This window comes from Amborella trichopoda, chromosome 7 (genome assembly GCF_054954075.1).
Source record: "Amborella trichopoda isolate Santa Cruz 75 chromosome 7, AtrichopodaSantaCruz75HAP2 v2.0, whole genome shotgun sequence".
NCBI classification, from domain to species: Eukaryota; Viridiplantae; Streptophyta; class Magnoliopsida; order Amborellales; family Amborellaceae; genus Amborella; species Amborella trichopoda.
Genome location: NC_142342.1, coordinates 113,663 through 132,919, shown reverse-complemented (window position 1 = coordinate 132,919; position 19,257 = coordinate 113,663). Strand labels below are relative to the sequence as shown.

The window sequence follows — 19,257 nt, the reverse complement described above, 5'->3', positions numbered from 1 at the left end:
TTCAGTTATTTAGATATTCCTCCAGCCTAAGGGGATCAACAACATAGAATAACAATATTAAATAGTACCTGTACAGCAAGCAACCAAGTCTCTTGTAGCAAAGCTGAAAATATGCTTGAAATGCTTGAACTGCCAAGCCTCCACTGCTGGCATAACTTATTGTTCTTTTCATCCAACATGGCATTGTGTCAAACATGAGCAAGTGCTGCTAGGGTAAATCCCAACTCTACCACCTAAAAAAAATTACATTGATTTAAAAATAGAGATAACTGAGAAACCACCTTGTTTAACAAAACAAACAACAAATATCTATAATGCAGCTAGCATAAGGCAAACAAACAGTACATAAAGTGTCATTTTCCATATTTAATGGCTACATATACTTTTGTGGTCCATGTTCAAAATAATGACTAATCCCAAAGTTTCATTTTATATTTTTATTTTTTAGAGATGAGAGTGGATTTTTATTTTTTATTAGGGTTCATTTTTTAAAAATAGGATTAGTAGGGATTTGTTTAGTTATAGATTAATAAAGTCAATATTTTAGGAAGTATCTTTTTTTAGAAAAGATAAGAGTAAGACTTTAGTTTGTTTTAGTGTCCGTATTTTCTAGGTGGGCTTTTATTTAGGAAAGGTAGAGTATTTCTTTTGAGTCTTCTTTTGAAACAAAAAGGTAAGTACAATGGAGTTAGCTTGGGAGGAAGTTATCTTTTAGTTCGTTTAGGAAAGTTTATCTCTTGTATTAGTTGGGGAGTACAAGGTGTTTATCATTAGTTTTTAGGAAATATATTTTGTTTCCTAATTCAAAGGGAGTGTTATCTTTTTGTGCTTGGTTGAAACTAGGGAAAATAATGAGTCCTGTAGGTGGAAAGGATGAAGTAGGAAGTTGTAGTAATCTTTTAGGAAGTTGGATGGAAGAATATGGAAAGAATCTAGAGATAGATTTATTTTGGTTAGTTATCATTTTCAGTTTTTAGTAGGGAGATATATTAGGGGTTATCTTTTGAGAGTCACGTGAGAAGCTGATTTAAATGTATAAAAAGAAGCACGCATCATGTAAAAGGAGATTGAATTTTGATTAATAAAGAAAGAGTTTTCTTGGAGAGAGAGAGGGGCCCCTTTGTGGGTGTGTTTTCTTCTCTTGTGCTTATGGGCCCATGTTGGGATACTCGTATCCGCGTTTTGTTCTTTTTTTTTGTAATTTCCTTCACGGTTTTTATCTCTCTTAAACACTAGTGTGCTATAGTAATATGGGATGTTTATTATCAAAAAACAAACCTTCCTCCAAAACAAACACGCCCTAAGGGTAACATATAGGTGGAGAGAGAGAGAGAGAGAGAGAGAGAGAGAGAGAAAATGAGAGAGAGAGAGATTTATCACTCTATTTGATTAATGGTGGATAGGGAAAAGGGAGTAGATGTACAACGTACTCTAGTGAGAATAGGAATCTTTTTGGCTTCGAGAATGGTGTTGGGGTCGTGGCGGTAGCACGACTTGTGCCCCAGCTAAGGTCTAAGCTTACATTCTCACCTAACGCATTCAAAAACGGGTAAGGGCTCGTCATCCCCACTGAATTACCCAAAAAAAGAAAAAGAAAAAAAAAATGCTTTTCACTTTAATATTTACTTTTTAGATATTTAAATAGGTTTTTATTTTTGACAATTTTATATTAATAAATTTTGTCCTAATTTTTATTGTGTTTTCTCTTTTCACTTTCTGACTCGGCTCAGCTTATATCGGTCAATTTCGTCTAAATTTGGCTCGGATTGGCTCGTCTAAGTTAAAATACTCTTTAACTGAACTAGTATTAGCCGAGCTGAACTGAGTTGAGCCATTAAAAGCCGAGCCGAGCCGAGCAGAAATCAGCCGAGCTAAGGGATAATTTCTAAAATATCAAAATTAAAAAAAGGGTCCATAAAAAAATCACAAACGCATTAAATTCAAAAATATATTTTGGACTTTTCTAATTGGGTTATAAAAAGGGAAAGAAGCTTGAATTTTACTGCAATTGCATGGGAAGAGCTAAGTTGCAAACATGCCTAAAGTAGTTCCATGGCTTTGTTCTGGTTTGTTGGGTTTTCAAGTTCAGGGGTCAACATATTGAAGCCTTACCCCTCTCTAGAAATCCATGCCTCTAACTACGACAATAACAATGATAAGCAAGCCTTGAGAGAGAGAGAGGAGCATACCTCTCAAAGTAATGCATGAGAGAGAGACGAGCATACCTCTCAAAGTAATACATGTGATGTGATGAGATAGAAAGAGGAGTGAACCTCTCGAACCGCGTAATGATAAGAGGACCTTCACCCTCTCCTTAACAAAACCCTAAAAAGGGTAGGGTTTAGGATTTAAGGTATTACGGTTTAGGGTTTAGGATTTAAGGTATTAGAGTTTAGGATTTAAGGTATTAGGGTTCAGGGTTAGGGTTTAGGGTTTAGGATTTAAGGTATTAGGGTTTAGGGTTTAGGGACTAATGTGATCCCCACTAGAGGTAGAGTAAAAAACTTTGGCGGAATTATGTCCTCTACTTCTTCAACATGAAGCTATGAACCCTTATAAAAGGACGGGAAAACAATCAGGTGTGAATTCTTATGATGTTTTGCGGCCAACAAAATTATTCAGCTCCTTGAAATTGTTTTTGTGGGGGTAGAGGCAGAAGAAGAAATCAGAGAGGATGTGTTGGATGTGGTAGAGGTGGACTTCAGCATCCTACATCCAACTAACCATAATAGCATTAGGAGTTCCAATCAAGGGATTTTTGATATAGTGTGTCAGATATGTGGAAGGTGTAATAATAGAAATCATGTAGATACCCAAGACCATTATATGGGAGCAACCAGCATGTTGCTCTAAATATTTTTGTGGAGAATCTCGCCATTACATCTCCTTCTGAAGCTGCATCGATTGTTGATAGTGGTACAGCCAACCATTTGACAAGAAATCCAAGTATATTCTCCTCCCTTGTCCCTTACTCCGGTAGTGGGTCAATTTTAACTGGATATGGGTCCTCTCACCATATCACACATGTTTGGAATGTTTACTATTCAGTCATCTAAAGGGTCTATCAATTTCGAAAATGTTTTCCTCGTCCATAATTTCAAAGGTAATCTTATTTCTATGTCACAACTCACTAGAGAAAATCATGTCTTCTTTGTATTTACTCATGATTGTGTTTTATTGAACGACCAACTATCGTGGATCACATTTGCTAGCCGTTCACAATGTGGGGGGTTCAACATAGTTGATAATGAGTCAAAGAAATTCTAAGCTCTGGTCGTGTCTTGTCAAGCCAATAAAGATGCCAATGAATGGCATCATAGATTAGGTCATTGTAGTATGGAATCTCTAAATAAGTCGTGTAAACAAGGGCTCATATCCTCTGATATTGATCTTTATGAGTTTATTTGTCATGGTTGTCTAGTGGTATTGTTTTTAATACTAAAAGAGCTTCTTTGCTGTTTGAGTTAGTGGATTCTGATATATGGGATCAATCGCAAACTGCATCGCCTTCTAAATCCCTCTCATATGTGATATTTTTTTATGACTTCTTCATATTTACAAGGTTCTTTCGTTTCAAGTTGTTTGTTGAAAAGCACTTTTGTAGGCAACTTTTGTACTTTAATAGTGACAATGATAGAGCAACAAGTTTCCAATCCTTGGACAATGGGTAGAGCTACAAGTTTCCTATCCTTATACTGTATAACAAAATGAAATGGAGGAAAGGGAACATAGACATAAAAATGAACTTGGATTATCCCTTATGTTTTCCACTCAAGTTCTAAAGTTGTTATGGACTGAAGCTGTCCATACAGCCATATTCTTGATAAATAGACTTCTAATTGATGTACAGAACAGAAAAACTCCATATCACACATTGCTTGGAAGAACTCCTGACTATTCTATCTTGAGAAGTTTGAATGTTGATGTTATGTCCATTGATAGTAGCCTAAGGTATAACTTGATCCTAAAGCAGTGTCATAGTCTTAACAATTTCATTAATGAAAGATACCTAAATTTAAGAATATACAATATGTCGGAGAGAGAGAGAGAGAGCAATAAGTTTGAGAGAGATGTTCAATGTATTTTCATATGTGAGAGAGAGACTAGCCCGTTATCTTTATACGTGAGAGAGCGACTAGCCCGTTATCTTTGTATGTGATAGAGCGAGTGGCCCGTTATCTTTGTATATTGGCATGAGTGTGTACATTCGTGAGAGAGAGATATGTCCAATGTTCTATTTGTGTGTGGAAGTGAGAGAGAGAGAGAGGCCTAATGTGTCTACGAGAAAAAAAGACACACAAAAATGACAATTGGTATTACAAAATTAGTAGAAAAAATCACAAAAATCTCCCTCATTTCTTCATCAAAAATCACAAAATGAGCATAGTTTTTTTGTAAAAGTACTGTATCAAAATTAGTATAAAAATTAGTATCCAAAAGAATATCAATAAACACTTGTCTAAGAAATGACGTCTCAATATTCACATCGTTTATTTTTATTTTATTTTATTTTTTTCAAGGGGTGGCACTAGGTGACACACAGATCCACCTAGGAGCCTGCCTTACGCATGCCCGTCCAAACCTCACCGCTTAGGCTACCCGTGAGCATGATTAGCAAGTTCCAATGTAATCCAGGCATGGAGCACTAGAAGGCAATAAAAAACGTTCTGCAATATTTGAATAAAACTAGTAATCTTCCATTCACTTTTGTAAGAGGCTTAAACATATAGATACAAGGATATTCAAATGTGGACTATCAAGGTGATCCAAATGAGATGAAGGCCACATCCAATTATATCTTCACACTTGCCAGTGCAACTGTTTCCTGGTGCACAAAGAAACCAGACATCGTTGCAATCTCGACTATGACGTCACAATATGGCTTGTTGTCTCGCAGCAAAAGAAGCGATCTCATTGTAGTTCTTGAATCAGCTTAGATTTGATGCAATGAAGTGCCCATGTGTTAGGATCTTTTGCGACAACTTGACATGATTTGTGCGCCCAAAGAGCCGTATTTTCACAAGAAATCCAAGCAACTTTAGGCAGATTATTACCACATTGGCAACGAGATCCGAAAAACAAAGATTGAGGTTGCTTATATCCCTACAAAGGCTATGTTAGCATATACTTTGAAAAAAGGATTGGTAGCCAATGTTTTTGCCAAACATGTACATGGGATGGGCTTCAGAGAGTGAGAAGAACTGATTGTAGTACCTTCAAAGGCCAAGTGGGAGATGTTCGGGTTTGTGGCCTTTAAAGCCCATAAAAGCATATAAATAAAGAATTATAGTGGATTGTAGTAAGAGTGTGTCTTGGTTGACTGACCTAGAGTTGGGCAGTCTATAGCCCTTGGTCATATCCAAAACCCTAACCCTTGGGTATATGGAACTACAGAAGAAGATTTTTTAAGGATCATCTCTTGTTGGAGCCGGAGAGATAGTCCAAGGATAATTAGCAGGCTAGGAGAGCATCATGGTCCCATGTGTCCAAATGTGGACCTATGAGAGTGATAGCTAAATCGTCAACAAACTTGTACATGGCATGTATACATGACAACTGCATACCTTATAAAGGGATATGTGTAAATGCGCATAGAGAGTTCCCCATGAACTATAGTAATATGTGTGTGTGACTTTCTCTTAAAGGAATCCACATTTAAGGACTGTGATTTCACTGTTTATTAGCCAGCTTTGATGAGTTAATCATGAGTTCTAGCATGAGACTGTAGCCTGTAGGTCATGGGTCTTGTTGAGTTGGTTTGAAAAGATAGTTGAGGATCACAGTACTGGGTCGGGTGGAGTGCCCTAACAATCCACTTCTAGAAATTTTGTTTTCAAGTTAAGAATTAATTTTGTGATTTTTAGAATTTTATGAATTTATATAATAATTTTCAGATGTAAAAAACCCTATAAAGGATAGTGTTCATATTTCTAAAACCTCTGGGGCCTTTTTTTTTTTTTTTTGAGTGGGACCCACATTTTTTTTGTGTTTCTTTTTTTTTTTTTTTTTGGGGGGGGGGGGGAGGGGGAGGGGGGCAATTAAGCGCCAGGTCTCAAACATACGGGAAGCACAATGGTGGGACGTGAGGCCCACATGGGCAATGCCCGACGCTAGGTTGGGATGCCTCACATTTTGGTTGAGGTCTCCCACTTGTTTGGGAAATCTCCCCCAAGATATTAGAGAATAATTTCTAGCTAGAGAACCTTGTGGAAATATTTGAAAAAGATTATATGACCTTATATTGTGGGAATAGAGAATATTTTGTGTTTGTAAAATATTCTTTCAATTGTTAAATTGACCAAATCGTTTTGACATTGCATTCTTACAATCTTTTGTGAGAGAAATGGAAGTCCTAGTCAAACTAGAAGGATGCATTTTGATTGGTCTTATCCTAGGTTGACTAAAAGTGGATGTGGTTCACAGAAAAAGGGGATAATTGATTGTCTTTTTCACCAAACAGATTACCTAAAATTCTATTGGCCAAGATGATTTACAACCGTATTAGGCATGCCTACACGCCCAACCCTAATTGACCAAGCGAGGTGCCAGTTGTGGCGTTGCCCAAGAAAGGCCTTAAAAGGGTCTAGAGAAAACCCTATTCTTGTTTTGTGCTCTCAAGCCCTAGATTTGTAAAGGGTACTGCCTGCAGAGTTTGCCGACTCAAAGAATTCAGTAAGGCCAAGACGATCAGAGGGCACAATCAGTCAAGTAATCAGATATGGGGTGTATCAATTGCTAAGGGGTAAACCTTGGCAAAGTCTAGTAAGTTTTCCCCTCTATTCTTGGTTTATTTTATAGCCATTATTACTATTAATTTTCAGGAACATTATTTGTATTAGAATTCACAGTAAAAGTTTGTATTCAGCCCTTGGATTGAGTTGTATTATTTAGCAGCAAAAAGAAACATTTTACGTTGTATTTAGGGTTATTGTTTCTTATTTACAACATTGTTATATGGCACTTGTAAGTGGAATTTAGATATACTAATGAGAGAAAGACAATTTTTTATTTTACTCCCTAGAATTTCACATAGCTATTTCTTTTAATATATGTATATTTGTACTTGACCACCTGACATGTAGGCTGCCTTTTCCCATTAATTGTGGGAGACTTTTTTATTAGTTACCTTAGTTATCAGAACCTTCCACTTGTAGCAACATCTTGATGTTTTGACAATAAGTGTACAAAACGGACACCATATACTAATAGAAACCACGCTCTTCTCAATATTTAGACATGCAACGGTTGCAATGTGTACCAAATTATGATAGAGAGCAGACCATCAGGAATTACCATTAGAAACCTGAATGAACAGATATATATCTTGCATCGTTGTCTCACAAGATGGCGAATCAAAACGAACCGAGAACATTTACAAAGAAAATTTATGGCATAGATATAAAGAATTAAGAATGAGGGTGTACTTGAATAATTCGGTGCCATTGCTGCTCCTTCTCAAGAATAGCCAGTGCTCTCATCAGTGAAACTATGGGGAACTTGTTTTCCCATGCAACCCAAGCATCAAGAGCACCATAAACGGCTTCTTTAGATTCTTTCAAATGAAGAAGCTGCCAATTTCAATTTCTCAACTTTTATTACTCGTTATGTTAGAAAAGAGAAAAACTTGGTTTTCAAGTGGGCATTACGAACAAATCACTTTCTTTGATAAGTATTAGAGAAAAAAACACTACCAAATAAAGAACTTTGCAAAGTTATTTCAATAAGACTGTCCAGATACCAAATGTTTATATGCAATTGGACTTCGAAAAGAAAAATATTTCTTAAGCATGAATAACCAAGTATCAATACGCAAACATTACAAAAGGAATGGGAAATCCATCACCTTTACTTTACCCACACCAGATAAATAAGAAGGGGAAAAGATCAAACTGAAAAGGGCATTCAAAACGCTATTTACCCACCCGAATTATCTATAGTTGCCTCTTCAAAGACCAACTTATACTCTATCCTTTCAACCTCTTGAATAATGTGTTTCTTTATTACGTTCTTGTTTTCTTGTTCATTTTTAGAAACTTAAACAGAGTTTTGTTAGATTAAAAAATGGATGTACAATTACATCTCCTTCACAAAATTTAATAGATAAATACTGTAACAGTGAAAATGAGATACCATTAGAGAATACTTGTCAACTCCATACTTTGCAATAGTATCAGTGTTCTCATGGCTTCCACTTCAATAGGGTGGAAAGAGATCCTGACCTTGGCAACCTACTTAAAAAATTTCCTCAAATAGCTATGGAGCCACCACACTTTTCTTGCTGACAAAGTTTATGGATTTCTGACAATGTTTGTATAGGACTCTATCATAGTTTGCAGAGACACCAGGTCATTTAAAACTGTGTTTTATACCTCATCGAGATGGCTTGGAAAGCTCGCGTCTTGGAAGCCTGGGGACTCCCAACGAGTTTTAAAAAAATGGGTGACTCATCATTTCCACATAACTTTAGAGGACTGCCCAGCTTCGCCAGGTCAACTCGATAAGACCCGGTTCGGGACCAGGCCAAGTACAAGCCAATAGGGGAATCGAAGTTTATAATGATGATCATCATGATCCGAGCCTTCTTTCAACTATTTGGGGTTAGTTCAAATGAAGGTTTATATACTGCCGCAATTTTAAAGAAAATAAGTTCATGAATACAGAGACACCCTAAAGCATTCTCACTTTTTAGTAAATGCCAACTAATGAACTGAAGTTTCCCTTTCATATTAAACACCTATAACCATCTAGTCTAATTTCTAATTTCTAATTTCTGTAGCTAATGTTTCCCACTAACGAAATAGCTCCACGAAAACAATTCAGATTACTATAATAAAAAAAGAAGAAAAGAAAAACAACACGAAAGATTTGAATACTTGAGCAAGCAAAGGAACAAAAAAAAAAGGAAAAAAACAAAGAAAAAAAAGCAGGTCATGAAAAGTAAACACAAAATAAATACCAGGCAGAAAAAACATATCACATGACCATAATGCCCATCTTCTTGGACAGTTGTCACAAAAGGGACCTCGTACTTACTGTATTGATAAGAAATTGTATCTTATCTTTCCTTCTGATGTTCTCTCCAATTTCACTCTTGTGCACATTTCCCATGTCACAATTTAAATCAGGTTGCATTGCCTGATTATAATGCCGGACCTGTGAGAGCATTAGAGTTCATTATTTTGTTTTTATCATATCAAGTCAAATTTGCATATAAATATGTTCAGGTGAAATAATATTGAAGAAAACATTATGTGTCACATTTTCAGTAGCAAAGAATCAAATCCTCCTTGGCAAACCAAGAATAAAAAATAATTTAAAATGGGATCAGATACAATGAGTGTAGTTACTTTTTGGTTGGAGAATTAACTACACCCCAAACCTTCAGATGTGAAATCACATGGCTGGGGTGCATCATTCCTCCATTCAAAGTGTGTTGAAAATTTTAACAGCCTTTGAATTGTGGAATGCACACCGCAGATGTCAGCATTTGCATCTGAAAGTTTGACATGTTATTGTTTTTCCATTTGTAGAGTAACTGTACCCATTTGTATATGACTTTTTTTCATTGATTACTATATGTATTCTGAAGCAGAAAAGAAAGTGAATTCCAACCAATATCAGAAGGTGACCAGTATATTAGCACTTAGGTCCCAAGAATATGTAATCAAAGTAACAAGAGCAACTGAACAAGTTTGTCTATTTGTTCTGTATTTTCCTCAAGTTGTCTACACTACTAAGCCAAAAAAGTGAGGTGTTGAATCACCAAGCAAAAAGCAGGTTGTCAACACCACACACAAGCTGGCACGAGTGACAGCCACGAAGTTCTAAAAAAAAAAAAATTGAAGAAGTTCATGAAAAAAAACACATATGCACACATACACACAGAAAGAAACTGGGAGTAATAACATTAGATTTTCCACAACCATCCATATGTTAAAGTCAATTCCAAAAATGTTAAAACACCAAAAAAAATACAGTTTCTTTTAAGTTATACAGCTACATAGTAGGCAGTGTTCAAAAATTTGGCCGCCCGACCGCCTAGGCTGCTGACTAGGCGAAAAAATTCAAAAAACGCCTAGGTTGTTTGGGCGGGGTCATTATGCGCCCCATCTCCGGGCGCCCACCTAGGCGGAGAAGGCGCCGCCTAGGCACTACTGTTTGGGCGCCCGCCTAGGTGCCCCCCGTGACACTTTGCAGACGGACGGAAAAAAAACCTTGGGTAGGGTAAAAAAATGTAATTTCCCCCCCTTAAAAAGGGGGGAAAAGGGTTTTGGGAGGTATTCTAACCCCTAAAACAAAAACCGCGGCCTTTAGGGTGAGAAAAACCCCCAAAAACCACTCTTTTGTGATTTATCGAAAGATCGATAAATTTTTATTTGTGGGATGCCCATCAGATTGGGTATACATGGCCCATGTTCAGCCACGCTATGCGGACTCCAAAAGAAAATGGTTGTACTTTGTTGTGATTGAACCATGAAAAAACTTTCACTAGGCTTTAGGCCAAATGCAATGCTCTCTAGCAATGCAAAAATCGATCCATCCTCCTGTGCTATAGCCTTGCGAGCCTATAGTAACCTGACATTGTGACTGCTAATCAGCAACATTATATCTCTTGCTAATGCCCATTCTTTTGTTTCAATTTTCTATGTTTGGAGTGACTAAATATTGTCATCTTCTCATTTTGAAGGTTTTTAGTATGTATTCCAAGCATTACGGCACAGCAGGGAGGAATTGGAGGAATCCTGGAAGATAGGCACAGGTGGACAGGTTCGGCAGGCACATTTTGTAGTAGGAACAAGCAGCTTGTCTCTTTCAAGTGCTTATTATAAGAAAGCCCTGGATAACTGACTCACAAATGAATAACCAATACAAATAATTCTTTTCTTTGTTCATCAAAAAGTTCCATTCTTTGTGCAACTTAAACAAGATTTGAAATAAATCATGCAAAAGACAGCACAAATCAAAAAATAATGCAAAAAGACAAAAACATCGAATCATTAAAACCCATAGCAAGAATATTACCTCATTCTTCAATTTATGTAGAAGAGTTGTCTTTCCATTCTTGTCAAGTACTAGACAAGGGATCTTGACCACTTATCTACACAGGGAACCAAGAAAACCAAAAAACCAGTCAAGTAGAAACACAAATCCAGCCTAAATAAAACCCTCAAGGGAAGAGGAAGAAGAATAAAATATGGGAAACAACTTGAAATATGAGAAAATGGATTACAACGACAACAACATTTAAAATAAAAAAAACCAAAAATAAGAAAAATAAAAGGACAAAACAAAACAAAAGTTGAGAAATGGAAGTGAAAAATGGAGAAAACAACTGAATGACAATTACATTTCAAGACAAACCCTCATATATGTAGATTAGTGTAGAAGAAAGCCTAATACTAGTTTGAAGAGCAAGAGTGCAACAAGAGAATCGCAGTAAAGAGTTTCTCTCTCTAAAAAAAATAGCAAACAAGTACGTAAGAAGAATGAGTGTGGATGAGCTTTTCTAGTAATACAGCTTTTTATTTTACCAAGTGTCTAAAATGCTAACACCATACAATCAAAATCACTCCCATCAATACCCTTGTGTGTGATGGATGGCTTGAGAGAACAATGGCCTAAATCCTCATTATTACCATCATACGGCATATACACTATATAAGCATCCAAGAATTGGCCCTTTTGGATAAGGGTGTGTGATATGTACATGTGTAGAAGAGATAACTCCCTGCAACATTAGATTGTGTTGGAAGGACCCATGGAGCATATTGCTAAAATGCGACATGAACTTGTTTTCAAGGAAGGACCTGTAAGCTATGGACTAGAATTGTATCTCCTTTACTTTATTGGTTGAATTTGATAGTCCACTAATGAACCCTTATGAGAGGTTGTGGGTTATGGCAACTATTGGGTTAATTTGAGAAGATGCAGTGAGATACGGTCTCTAGGGAGGATGAATCCTTAGTATATTTGTCTTAATCCTAACTCTATGGATCCTTCACATCAAATCTTCATAGATATATTTAAATATGTTACTTATTTTTTAGATAATCAAAATAAATTTTTATACCTTTCTAGGTATTTTATTTTATTGAGAAATGATTTTTAACTAATAAAAATCAATTTTCTGGATATATTTTAATCAGACAGAAAAATAAAATATTATGAGATTTTATAAAATTATTTTATTATTTAAAATTATGTTTAAAGTATTTGGAGGCCTATTGGGGTACATTGGGCCCACCATATTATGTGACGTAGGGCCCACATGAACATCCTATTGGTAGTACGCCCCACCTATTCCAAACTTTCCTAAACTGAAAGATTGCAATTATGCCATATTTTGACTTGATATTTTAGGAAACCTTTTGTGCAGAGATTTGATTGATTTCAAAATAGGGAGGAGTAAGAAATTAATTGTGATTGATTTCAAAATAAGAAGATATAAAAAAATTAATTGTGATTTCTTTATTACTTTCTCTACACAATATTTGATGTGAATGGAGTTATGAAAACTGAGGGATAATGGTTCTACCGCATCTTTTTAATCATAATGGCTGATCTAAGGGATGAATGGATGAGATCTCTTCACCCCACATATCTCCAAGATCAAAGGTCAAGATTAAGTCTCACAAAGATGACAAAACCCTAATCCCAGGAACCCTAGCCTTTATTCTATATAAACTAGCTATGGGTGGGGCTCATTCTCTACACTTGATCTCTCTCCCTCTCTCTCTTTGTGCTTGAAGGAGTGACACGCCACTCTTTAAATATCTCTCGCTTCTTCTCTCTCCAAACTTTAGGGTTTAGGAAGGAAAACTAAGCCAAGGGGTGGCACGACCAAGCCACATAGCCTATAGCACTAGGTCTTGGCTTTATGCCCATGTGTTGAGCCTTGGTCAAGCATATATTATGTTATGCCCTCTACTGGTTTTGCCTAGGCTTCCCAAATTGTGAGATAAGTTCTTGGACTTAGATCCTGTGTGTCATTGGTGGAGGAGACCCGGTGTGGGGCGTGCTAAGTCCTTGGGGGTAACCTAAAGCAACGTATAAGGTATTCTCTTAGTTTATGTTCTTTCGATTCTATGGCATTTTTAGTTCCAGATCTGTATTTCGAATGTATTTTAATATTAATGGCAAGCAAGTGAGAGTACTTGGCAATTTTATTTGGTTCATATTGTATTCAGAGACTTGTGAGTGATTCCGGTGGCAATACAAAAAGAAAAAATAGAAAAATTTTAATAAGTAGTGACTTGCCCGATCACATTGTCCACCTTTCAAGAGGGGTGTGCCAAAGTACCACTGCTCCATCAGGGCTTGGGCTGGTGACCAGCTAAGTCCAAATAACTATGGATCATGTCCAACATAGGGGTTTAGTCTTGGTAAACAAATGTAATATCGTAGAGGAAGAAGAGGTGGGTCTCTCATGTTGTTGTTAGCATGTACAACTGCACAATATGATAAAAAAATGTCAGTCTAGTTTTTTTTTTTCTTTTTTTTGAATTAAGTTGTGCTGCACTTTCTTAGTGACAGTATGGAGTCTTTCAAAGAATCGAAATGGTGAAAAAAAATCCAAGCTGGATCAAGACGTCGTGAAGAACTAGTCAAACCCTTGACCCAAAAAAAAATAATGAAAAATCAAAGGACCAAAGCTCGTGAAGTACTAGTTAAACCCTTGAGCCAAAAACAATCGCAGATCTTAAACGTTTGAGACCCAAGCCTCAAGGGAGATTGGATTCACCACCAACCACGGAGAAAATAATGAAATGATCAAGCTGAATTTTTTTTGGAGCTGCAAAGAGAAGCAGTAGACTTGCATGATTTTGGGATATCACATGAAACAAAGAAGGAGACAATTAAAAGATCCAGGCAATACTTTTGGTATTGAGGGCTCTTTGGCAGAAATAATATAGCCTTGTATGGAGTGAGAAGCCTAAATAGAACTTTGATGATTGATATTATCTAAAGTGATTAACTAAATGTGATTTGTTGGCTTAGAGGGCAATCTCTAGATCATATGGAATACATTGGTTTATTTTGTAGAAGTACAGACTCATTGTTCAATATGTATTTATTGAATATTTACAACCACACTGGAAAGGAAAAACAATAACAAATTGACTAAAATGTGGGCATGTAGGGCTCCGGCAAAGGGATTATAGGTAACCACAGTTACCCATCCCTTTTAATGATGCGTCTATTAAAACAAAAAAAAACCAAGAACTTTTTTTAAGTATTTAAAAACCAAGAAAACAATGGTAGATAGGAGTAACTGCAAATGAGCCATCAGTTTTATAAAGTTCGATACTGCCACTATCATCTAGAAAATTTGGAAAGCCATCAATAGTTTCAAAAGAACTAACAAAACCAAGACCAGTTCTCCATAACTTGTTAAATACATTTTTTAGAAGGTAAATACAGTGGCAGATGAGTTGGCCAACTCAGAATCGGATGCATCTAGGAATAAGTCACAGCTATATGAAACAATCGTTCGTAGTCTTTTTTTCTCCATGAAGAAACATTCCTTATAGTCAACTATCTTAATTAACAAAAAATAAAAAAAAATAAAAAAAAACCACTAAATGGCAGAGGCTTGTCAATTATAAAAGGTACAATTCCTAAAAGTTCACAGATATGTTGCCAGACTAGAAACTTAACATATACTACCATGAAATTGATAGAAACCACCCTTATGTTTCCAAACCAACCAAATTATGAATGACGATTGCATTTGATTTAGATAAAAAACAAGGAAGAATCCCATCTCAGAAAATAACATATCCTCTTAATAACAGTGAGCCTTATATTTGCACTAGTTCACATGTTGATGCTCCATTTCTCATTGCATGCCAGAAAAGAATTATTAAAAGAGAATATATCCTAAGGTAAATACTCATTACTGAGAAAAGCTTCATGCATCTCCTAGTTTTATGTTTCATCTTCTTCCAAAAGACTTAACTATATTCACTTTAGACTCCCTTGTTTAAGATGATAAGCCTTCTAACACATATTGATGTCCAGCAGCAAGCCACACTCATGAGCATGCATATAACCCTACACATCCCACGGCAACAAATGTTCATAACTTCACATGGTTTGGTCCAGCAATACCAGGGTTAGTGCATTAGAATATTGAAGCATACAAGGTATCCATTCAGTTTAAACACTAAATATTAACTGCAGCTCATCTTCATTTCACAGGGAACGCAAGGAGACGAGAACTTACCCCAATCCTCCATCATCACCGTAAAATTTGTTACATTATTTCATGAACCAAAAGTTTCAAAATCACTTGAGCAGCTGTGAAACAAGGTGAGGTCCTGCAAGCCTAGCGGGATATCTTGAAAACTTCTCTTGCAGTTATCAAACCACGCAAACTTGATTTCCTTTTGGGTTAGGCGGGTTAGGGGAAGTGTTATCTTCAAGAATCCCTCTACGAAACACTTGTAATATCCCGCCAGTCCTAGGAATCTGCAAACTTCAGATACATTCATTGGTCTCTCCCATTTAAGCACAACCTCAATCTTGCAAGGATCAACTGCTATCCCATCTTTGGAAACAATAGGCCCAAGGAAAGCCACGCTTGGAAGCCAGAATCACTTTGTTGGCCGAATTTGATAGTCCAATCATGAACCCATGTGAGAGGTTGTGAGTCATGACAACTATTGGGTTAGTTTGAGAAGGTGCAGTGAGATACAATCTCTAGAGAGGATGACTCCTCAGTATATTTGTCGTAATCCTAACTCTATGGATCCTTCACATCAAATCTTCTTAGATATGTTAATTATTTTTTAGATAATTAAAATAAATTTTTAGACCTCTCTAGGTATTTTATTTTATTGAGAAATGATTTTTAACTAAGAAAAATCAATTTTATGGATTCATTTTAATTAGAGAGAGAAATAAATATTTTGAGATTTTATAAAATTATTTTATTATTTAAAATTATGCTTAAAATATTTGGGGCCTATTGGGGTACATTGGGCCCACCATATTATGGGACGTAGGACCCACATGGCCACCCTATGGGTGGTGCGCCCCACCTCCTCCAAACTTTCCTAAATTGAAAGACAACAATTATGCAATATGTTGACTTGATATTTTAGGAAACCTTTTGTGTAGAGAGTTTGATGGATTTCAAAATAGGGAGGTGTAAGAAATTAATTGTGATTGATTTCAAAATAAGAAGATATAAAGAAATTAATTGTGATTGATTTATTACTTTCTCTACACAATATTTGATGGGAATAGAGTTATGGAAACAGAGGGATATGATGAGATCTCTTCACCCCACATATCTCCAAGATCAAAGGTCAAGATTAAGTCTCACAAAGATGGCAAAACCCTGACCCCAGGAATCCTAGCCTTTAATAACATAGAGGAAGAAGAGGTGGGAGTCTCACGTTGTTGTTAGCATGCACAGCTGCACAATTTGATAAAAAATTGTCAGTCTAGTTTTTTTTTTAATTACAACTCTTACATGCATTTCCATTAAGTCGCATCGATGGAGATGAATGTGATAGAATAAGCGAGGGCAAAAACAGTTGTGCTGCACTTTCTTAGTGACAATATGGAATCTTTGGAAGAATCAAAATGGTGAAAAAAATCCAAGCTGGATCAAGACTTCGTGAAGAACTAGTCAAACCTTGACCCAAAAAAAAAAAAGAATGAATGAAAAATCAAAGGACCAAAGCTCATGAAGAACTAGTTAAACCCTTGACCCAAAAACTGTCGCAGATCTTCAAGGTTTGAGACCAAGCCTCAAGAGAGATTGAATTTACCACCAACCACGGTGAAAATAATGAAATGATCAAGCTGAATTTTTGTTGGAATTGCAAAGAGAAGCACTAGAGTTGCATGTTTTTGGGATATCACATGAAACAAACAAGGAGACAATTACAAGATCCATGCAATATTTTTGGTATTGAGGGCTCTTTGGTAGAACATTGTCTCGTATGGATTGAGAAACCTAAATAGAACTTTGAGAATTGATATTATCTAAAGTGATTAACTAAATGTGATTTGTTGGCTTAGAAGGCAATCTCTAGATCATATGGAATACATGGGTTAATTTGTTTAAGTACAGACTCATTGTTCAATATGTATTTATTGAATATTTAGCACCATCTTGGAACAGATATACAATAACAAAATCGCTAAATTGTGGGCATGTAGGGCTCTGGCAAAGGGATTATAGGTCACAACAGTTACCCATCCCAATTAATGATGTGTCTATTAAAAAAAAAAAAAACAAAGGAGAACATTTTTTAAGTAACCAAGAAAACAGAGGTAAGATAGGAGTAAGTGCAGATGAGCCATCAGTTTTAAAAAGTTCGGTACTGCCATTGTGATCTTGAAAATTTGGAAAGCCATCAATAGTTTTAAAAGAACTAAAAAGAACTAATAGAACCAAGACCAGTTCTCAATAACTTGTTAAATACATTTTTCAGAAGATAAATATAGTGGTAGATGAGTTGGCTCACTGGGAATCAGATGCATCTAGGAATAAGTCACAGCTATATGAAACCATAGTTCGTAGTCCTTTTTCTCCATGAAGAAACATTCCTTATAGTCAAGTATCTTTATTAACAAAAAATAATAAAATAATAAAAAAAATAAAAAACCACTAAATGGCAGAGGCGTGTCAATTATAAAAGGTACAATCCCTAAAAGTTCACAGATATGCTGTCAGTCTAGAAACATAACAAATACTACTCTGAAATTGATAGACACCACCCTTACGTTTCCAAACCAACCCAATTCTGAATGACAATTACATCTGATTTGGATAAAAAACAAGGAAGAATAAAGGTTCCATTTCCCATCTCAGAAAATAACATATCCTCTTAATACCAGGAGCCCTATATTTGCACAAGTTCACATGTTGATGCTCCATTTCTCATTCCATGCCAGAAAAGAATTATAAAAAGAGAATATATCCTAAGGTAAATATGCATTACTGAGAAAAGCTTCCTGCATCTCCTAGTTTTATGTTTCTTCTTCTTCCAAAAGACTTGACTATTTTCACTTTCGACTCCCTTGTTTAAGATGATAAGCCTTCTAACACTTATTGACGTCCAGCAGCAAGCCACACTCATGAGCATGCATATAACCCTACACATCCCATGGCAACAAATGTTCATAACTTCACATGGTTTGGTCCAACAATACCATGGTTAGTGCCAGCATATCAAAAAACGCTAGGTGGGTCCTAGGCGGCCTGGGGATCCAGCCCGCCCAGTGCCTAGGTGGCCAGTTGAAAACAAATACCAAATTACCGAATACCATATTCCAAGTTGAAAAAAAAAAAGATAGAGGTCGAGAAGAGAATTTTGATAATCCTTATTGTTAAAACAGTAAATTGTAAAACCATAAAAGTGTAGGATATAAAAGTCAACACTCTATACAACAGAAATATACATAAATTTAGAAAATATACAGTCTAATCATATGCATTAGAGTCGAGGCCATCATCATCAGAGTCATCTCCCTCTTAAACGCTCGTCTTCCTCTGTTTCTTCTGAATCTGCCTTTTACTCCTCATCTTCTTCTACCTTCCTCTTACTAGTATATGCAGCCTGTGCAGATGAGGCCTTAGCAGTCTTGGCTACTCTACCCTTTTCTTTGTACTTATCTGAACTCAAATATTGTATAATTTCTTCTCTGGTAGCCTCAGGAACATTTTTATCCCCTTAATACCGGCATGATGTTTTTTAAACAGGTAAATGCCCCCATTAGTATCATTTCCACAATAATTATATTTAATACGATTTTTATCACTTGGATTCAGGTTATAACCATACTTTCCCGGATCACCACTCCGACTAGAACCTAGAGAAGATACTTCCATGGAACAATGCTTATTTTCAACCTTTTCTGGTCTTCTAAATTCAAAAGATGTCTAATCTCATCCTGAACTGCTTCACGAACCTTTGTACAAGAAGCAACATTACCTCTAACACCAACAAGGTGTTGTTTGAATCGGCTAATACCCCTATTGATATCTTTTTCACAAAAATTACACCTTATACAATTTTCATCATTTGGTTTTGGGTTGTACCCATACTTCCAATCCGGATCACTTCTTCTAGAAGTAGCAAAAATAAATCGATGACAAGGATTTTGTTCTTGTTTTTGTTTTCCATAACTCATATATTGCTCAATCTCCTCTCTGATAGCTTCAAAAACATTTTTACAACGGCTAGCAACCCCCTTAATACTGGCCAAATGTTCCTTAAACCGGTTTATGCCTCATTT

General features: G+C 36.1%; 1 protein-coding gene across 21 annotated transcripts in view; it reads right to left on the bottom strand.

Moving 5' to 3' along the window:
- Positions 1-19,257, bottom strand: part of LOC148781154 (pentatricopeptide repeat-containing protein At4g18975, chloroplastic-like) — a 94,831-nt gene that overhangs the window by 26,900 nt on the left and 48,674 nt on the right. For 11 of the 21 annotated variants that reach the window (XM_088871892.1, XM_088871887.1, XM_088871886.1 and 8 more), the window contains 4 exons: positions 11,023-11,098; positions 9,034-9,153; positions 7,425-7,568; positions 69-233 (listed from right to left, as the gene is read on the bottom strand). In XM_088871892.1, the coding sequence (XP_088728018.1) occupies positions 189-233; positions 7,425-7,568; positions 9,034-9,132 (288 nt within the window). In that variant the 5' untranslated portion in view covers positions 9,133-9,153; positions 11,023-11,098 and the 3' untranslated portion in view covers positions 69-188. Of the gene's footprint in view, positions 1-68; positions 234-7,424; positions 7,569-9,033; positions 9,154-11,022; positions 11,099-11,347; positions 11,499-11,582; positions 11,677-13,257; positions 13,378-19,257 lie in introns of those variants that run through there. The other 10 variants (XM_088871899.1, XM_088871901.1, XM_088871900.1 and 7 more) reach the window with 7 other exon arrangements.